At 33.1% G+C, this 7,264-nt stretch overlaps 1 protein-coding gene across 1 annotated transcript; it reads left to right on the top strand.

Moving 5' to 3' along the window:
• Positions 1-4,833: 4,833 nt before the first annotated feature.
• LOC106763452 (GDSL esterase/lipase At1g71691-like) lies at positions 4,834-6,640 on the top strand. Its single transcript, XM_014647642.1, has 5 exons — positions 4,834-5,089; positions 5,174-5,298; positions 5,686-5,931; positions 6,094-6,346; positions 6,456-6,640. Exons 1-5 carry the CDS (start codon positions 4,834-4,836, stop codon positions 6,638-6,640), a joined length of 1,065 nt encoding a protein of 354 aa, XP_014503128.1.
• The last annotated feature ends 624 nt before the right edge of the window (positions 6,641-7,264 follow it).

Below are 7,264 nucleotides of genomic sequence, written 5' to 3'. Positions count from 1 at the left end.
TTCTATATCATTTTTAATAACATTGATATTTACAAGATTTAAAGATCTTTCACTATACTTGATCGATCTGACGAGTTGTTGTATCTTGAGATAGAAGTAGATAATATTTTCTCTTCCCCTATGCAATATGAGAATTTTTTCTTTAAGGATATCACTCTAAATGCCTCAACCAAACTCTTCTAATCCTTTCCTCATTTACAATTTTATCTTATATTCATTCTATTTTTTTTATAAGAATGGTTTAATCATTTTGATAGTCCTTATTTATGTTGAGATTTATCAAATAGATCTCTTTGTTATTTTTTTTCTCAATTGGGACCTTAAAATTGAAAAATTAGTGCAATTGGGTCCTTGGCGTGGGTTAACAGAGTTAAATTTAAGCTGAGTTGTGACTATGAGGTGAAATCATTAATTGACGTGGTAGATGTAGGGTTATCAAATTAATCTGAGTTGTCGTCACATTTTGTCACCTCATCATCTTCAACTTTTCCCCAAATTAGAACCCTAGCAGTCCATAGCAGCCACCGAAAAACGCCACCACTAGCCTCCATGCGCCGCCACACAACCACCCATCACAAAATCATCTTCTTCCTTGAGTAAACTAGAAATCGCGAGTTCCTCCCTACTTCCATTGTATCCACACACCACCATGGAAACCTACAAAGAAACCAAATTCAACACCTAGAAAACCCCAAATCGCAGACTCCATGGAAACCCAAACCCTACTTGCAAAGAGAAAGTCCAAAAACATAAACAACCCTAAATCGCAATAACCAAAATCGTAGCGCCACCGTCAGCGAACACCCTCGTTGTGCAAACTCCTTCGCTGCACAAGCAACCCTCGCGCAACCTTTAACTTGCAAATGAAAAATAGGACCAGACCACCATTGAATCAAAGTTCCACCACCGTGAAGGGCTACCTTAACGTGAATTTGGTTTTCAGAAATCTCGTTCCCAATTTGGTTTTCAGAAACACTAATTTCGTCATTCCGAAATTCAATTTTCAGAAACATATATTTTTTAATTTTTTAATCTTACATATTCTACATATCCTGCCACGTCAATTAATGAATCCAGCTCAGAGCGACAACTCAACTTAATTTTAACCGTGTTAACCCAATTTAATTGCAAGGACCCAATTGCATTGATTTTTCACTTTTAAGGACCCAATTGAAAAAAAACACTAGTAAAAGATGTGGTTTTTAACTCGCCGTATAGGTTTCGGTTATGTGTAAACCGAAGCTATTAAAGTTATATACATCGTTTAATCTAAGACCCGAGGCAGAATAGTGATATTGCACCGGTTAATCTAAGACTCGAGGCCTATACCACTGCACACCGCACTTTAGATCAGACCTTTCTGTCTGACAGACTAATGAAAAGGCCCTATTGGCTCGGGTGGCTTGGCAACCGATGCTTATACCTCTACTACACCTACTACGTTTCCTACTACACCTGCTACACCAAGCTGTCCAATGCTTTATACCTCGGGTTGGCCTTTTAACCGGTGCCAAATGATGTAGTAGCTCCTACACTTAACCTATTTGCGTCAAGCAAAAGCTTCTCCTTCCCCCTTTCTCCTATTCTTCCTCTACGTAGCTCTTTCTTCTGTGGGTTCCTTCACAACTACCATTCCTTGGCTCGTTGCGCCACCCTTGTGCTGCTAGTGCTCGGGCTTCGCACTACTCGTTGCAGCTCTTGGCCGCGCCTTCTCGCTTCGTCGTTGCGCAATTGGTGCCCCGCTGCTATTGCTTGCGGTGCTTCCTCCAACGACTCCACTCTTTTGCCGTCGCTGTAGCCTCCACCGCTGCTACCTCCGCCACTGCTGCCTCCACCGAAAATAGAAAAGGGCCCAAATTGCGAAATCTGTTAGGGTTTCTTTCTTTTCCAGAAATCAGAAACAGGGTTTCTACCTCCTCCCCCTAAAATCAAAGAGAGTATCTTCATCTTTATCCACCGCTCCAGATCGCCAAGCTGCTCTAGATCGGCGAGCCCTCCAATTCATGCTTGGTGGGGCGTTGCATTCCGAAACCCAAATGGGAAACTTGCATTGGTCGCATAAACATTCGCTAGTGCTATGTTTGTTGGGAATGCTTTTAATACCTTCCTTGTGTCAAAGTAAAGTAGCAACTGGTGTTTACATTGTTACTCTCAGACAAGCTCCTGCTTCTCACTACTATCATGAGTTGTTTGAGAATCTTATCATTATATCTGTTTGATATTCTAAACTCTTGGTTTGCTTTGTACCATTGCTATTTTTATTTTCTTCTAATTTCTTGACTTTTTTGTCTAGTTGTGCTATATTTGAGAGATTGTATGATCTTTTGGTTCTTTCAGACATCAGAATGTTACAAAGGAAAATCAGGGATATGGTTCGTACTTTGCTTGAATTGATGATTCGTTGTTGAATAAGGTGTTTAAGGGGGAGACATATCTGAAGCTCTATAGTTATCATTACTTGATTAATGGATTTGCTGTGCTGGTAACACAACAGTAGGTATGATATGCTTTTACTTTTCTGCATCTTGATTTTGTTTTATTCTGTGAAGAAACATTTGCTTGTTTGTATTTCTTGTTTCCATTTATTCGTGGTTTGGTGTTTCTATCTATGATTTGATAAATTTCTTAAGTCAACACATTCTTGTTTTCTGAAATCTTCAAGGCAGACAAACTTTCAAGGAGAAGAGAAGTCTCCAATGTGGTTTTGGATTTTTCTGTGAGGACTGCAACCACCCACACTCCACAATTTTTGAGGCTGCCATAGGGAGCTTGGTTTCAAGCAGGTGGGTTTGAAACTGCTGGAGAAGGAATCACTATTGGGTTTGTTGACACTGGCGTTGATCCTACACACCCTAGTTTTGCTCATTATGTTTGCTGCTTCTCTAGAATTGTTTGCTGCTTCTTCAAAGACAAAAACAAAGAACCTTGTCAAACTTTGTTCAAACTTGTTTATTGCAATGAGTTAAATAAACATTGTTGTAATATTGTGTCTTGTTTGATTCCTGTTATGGTTTTCTTTCTTTGTTTTAGATTCTTGAGCTGAAATTGGGAAAGAATGAACCGAGTCGTAAAGTCTGAAAAAAAAACACGTGACTGCCTCAATTATCTAAGAACTGAGGCATATTTCTATCGCGTTTTATCTCGGTCCATAACCGAGGCATAAATCTTACCCTTTTTTACCTCGTCCACATATGCCTCGGTTGTAAAACCGAGACCTATAAGCAAAAGTAACCGGTGTCTTTTCTCTTTATTATACTAGTGAAAAAAAATCTATTTGAGAAAGCCCAATATAAATAGAGACTATGAGAATGATTAAACCTATAAGAATTGTTTAACTTTATCAATATTTATCTATGTCTTATTCATATTGTTCTTCTTCTTCTTCTTCTTCTTCTTCTTATTATTATTATTATTATTATTATTATTATTATTATTATTATTATTATTATTATTATTATTGTTATTATTTATTTGATATTTTTCAAACTAGTCAACAGATATTTAATATCATGAATATATTTCAAGTCTTTTGTGTAATAAATTTTACAAAATAATTTGTCATATTAAAATTGCTATTGAGTTATGGAAAGCATTTGAATTAAACTATGCATCTGTGAAGAAAAAAAAAGGTTTATATTGGTATTTTTTGTGACAAAATAATTTTATTTCAAATTATTGATAATAAATCTATTTTTTATTGACTCATGAATTTGAAAATATGGTTTATCACATGAAATTAGAAGGAATTGTTTTACATACTTATTACTACCATTATTTATTTGACATTGACATTATGCTTATTACTTTTATGGGAGCTCTTCCTCTCCACCTTCCAATTCTCATCCTTTTGATCTCGCGCCTCCCTCACCATTTCTCTGTCGCGATCATCCCTCCCAATTCATGGGCTTGTTTCTCCTTTGTCGCATTGTTTTTCATTCTCATCCTTCGTAAACCGCAGACAGTCGTCATTCGTTTCGGTGGTGTGTGGTGTTCATTGCTGTTGGATCTCGTCTTGTGAAATTTTGGTGCAATCTTATGAAGATAATGCGTTCTTTGACATAGTAGAAAGATTAACTTATCTTTTGTAATATGAACTTTTATCTACAATATTCAGGACATGTTAGGCATATTGTTTGGCTAAATAGCTCAAAAAGGGACTTTTCCTATGTAATCAAATCATTTGAAAAATATTATACTCCGTATAGGATTGATACGAAAATCTAAATAAAGAACATATTATTACAATGCCTATTGTAAATGTCACCTATAAGCATAAGGATTGGAGTTCCTTAGGTACTCAATTTATTATTATATAGTATTCTTTGGTGATAAAAACAAATAAATAAAAAAAATATTTTTAAAAAAAAAGTAGAGGTGCATAAGAAATAAGAGAGAAATAAATTTAATAAAATAAGGGCTAATTACACATATTTTACATTTTCAATTTAGAAGAGATTTTAAAATAAAAAATACTATAAAAATGAACTTATTCGACAAAAGTATTCTATATATAGCTACCTTCTAATAATAGGAACTATATTTACACAAAAATAAAAATAAGAAATATAACTTTAAAAATTAGTTAAGAAAAATGGAGCTAAAAACATATGAAAATGGAAGAATAAAGTAGAATGAGTTAGCCAGTACCTAATTTAGAAAGGAATAACAATAATTGTATTTGGAAACAAAACAGGAATTAAAAAGATGAAGCATGCTGAGAGATAACTACACACATTTGAGTTGTACTTTTGGTTATGAAACAATAATGTTTACTACAAAGACCATTATTTAAGACACTATCTGTATTGTTTAATTGCTCCAAAATAAAACAAAATGGAAAAAAGCTTAAAAGTTCTCTGGGTTATTTCCATGATCATAACTCAACAATTAACATTATTGGCCAATGCCTCACATTCTAAAACGAGGATTGTGCCAGCTTTGTATGTTTTTGGTGATTCAACTGTAGACGCTGGAAACAACAACAACCTCAACACACTTGCCAAGGCAAACACATTTCCCTATGGCATTGACTTCAATAATTGTTCCACGGGAAGGTTTAGCAATGGCAAAACCCTTGNTGACCTTATTGGTAAANTTTTNATTTATTGTTTCTATGCAAACATAAAAAAAACAATATTACAAGGATTATAATACATTTTTTGTCATTTTGTAGCTATTAGATTGGGTTTGCCAATGCCACCTCCATACTTAGGTGTGGACAAGTTTATGAGACATCAAGTAATAAGAGGAATTAACTATGCATCAAGCTCTTGTGGAATATTGAATTCAACTAGAGTAGTAAGATTCAAAATAAATAAATAGAGTTTAATGTACTTTTTTTTTCTCACTATTTTCAAAAATTATGTTTCATCTTTAAAAACTATATATTTATTTCTTTTCATTTTATGAAAGTCATATAAAATATCCTTTCAACAAACAAGACATGAAANTTATAGTCTAATTCACAATAGAACTTCATTTATGATATAATAAATATTTCAAATGTTATTTGTTGAAAACATGTTTAATGTAATTCTTATAAAATACATGAACAAAATAAACATATATTCAATTTCGAAAAGAATATAATATTTAAAAGTAGCTTCATGATAAGAAACATATTTGACTCAAATAAAAATTTCTTGTTCAATTTATTTCTCATCATATTTTTATTTTGTGACAAAGGGGGATTGTTTGTCTTTAGACAAACAAATTGAATACTTCACCTCAACTGTGGCCAACGATCTTCCAAGAAACATACATAGCAAAACAAAACTAAGGCATTACTTAGCCAATTCCTTATATCTCTTATCAATTGGATCTAATGATTACATGTTGAATTATTTCAAGTATCCAAATGGAACCAAGAACAATCTAAATCCAGAAAAGTATGCAGATTACCTACTTGAACAACTGGTTTCACGTATCAAGGTAATATTTTAATAAACATTTTGAATTACATGTTGTTTTCTCACGTAGTAATTGTTAAATTTTAATATGTCACCTTTCAATTAAGTATTTTACATATCATGTATTTAATTCTTCCCAAATAATGTGAAAAATGTGTTTCCTTCATTCATTCTTTTGTCCTAGAAAATTTATGATCTTGGAGCTCGAAAGTTTGTGGTAAGTAGAATTGGTCAAATTGGTTGCACACCAGTATCTGTTGTAAGGACACCATATTCCCAAAAATGCAATGAAGATATAAATCAGAAGGTTAAACACTACTCAAACAAACTCCCTGGGAAGCTACAAGATTTGCAAACTCAACTCTCACATTCACATTTTATTAATTTGGATAATTACAATTTCACCCAGAAAATAAGAAATTCTCCTGAAAGCTATGGTAAACAACGTCTCCCATTATTCTCTTGAAAAAAAGGAATTAAGAAGTTTGTGTGTATTTTGAATTCTAATATGATCATAACTGATGCTTATATTTATTACATTTTCAGGGTTTAGATATATTTTTGACTCTTGTGTCCAAGGAAGGAAACCTTGTGCAAACCGGAATGAATATTATTTTTTTGACTTTGCTCACCCTACTGAAGCTACAAATAAAATATATGCAAATGAGTGCTTTAGTGGAACCCAATTGTGCCTTCCTTACAATATTATGAAATTAATTCATGCAAATTAAAATCTTTGTACCACGTTCTTGTATAAATATATCATCAACAATTTTTTTTATTTGTTGTTCACTTTCTCCTTATGTATGATAAACAAGTTATACGATACTTAAGATATTTTATGATTCTGAACAGTTTTTTCAATTAAAATTAAAAGTGTTGTGCACTATATAGTAGAGACAGAAAAAGGAGAAAAATACAATAAATATTGCAGAAAAACATTTTTTTGGGGATAAATATCAAGAATTTGAGTTTTAAGAGGGTGATGAATGCATATATGGAAGGTTGATAAATTAACACCATAATATTCTATACTTATTTTTTTGTAAAATTATACCAAGTATGGTTAGGAATATATTACTAGGAAATATTTTCTACGTTTTTCTGCTGCATACATTTTTTGATTGCTTTCATTTGAAGAAAGTTCAAAAAGTTTTTTACATTGTTTTCAAGATTGCAAAAAGAACTTATTTTTGATAAATCACCAATTCACTCCCCTTCTTGGTGTAAAAAGAAGCCTACCTGTTTTCCAACATAGGACGGTCAATTGCTTTAAGCTTCTGTTCACTAATGCATGTCTAATTACTAGGGAGGCTAGACATAGTAAACTAGTAATTGGGAGTAGGCTCTCTTCG

Source organism: Vigna radiata, chromosome 6, assembly GCF_000741045.1.
Source record: "Vigna radiata var. radiata cultivar VC1973A chromosome 6, Vradiata_ver6, whole genome shotgun sequence".
In the NCBI taxonomy this organism is placed as follows: Eukaryota; Viridiplantae; Streptophyta; class Magnoliopsida; order Fabales; family Fabaceae; genus Vigna; species Vigna radiata.
Note: the sequence above shows the minus strand (reverse complement) of the source record. Positions and strands in the feature narration are given on the sequence as shown.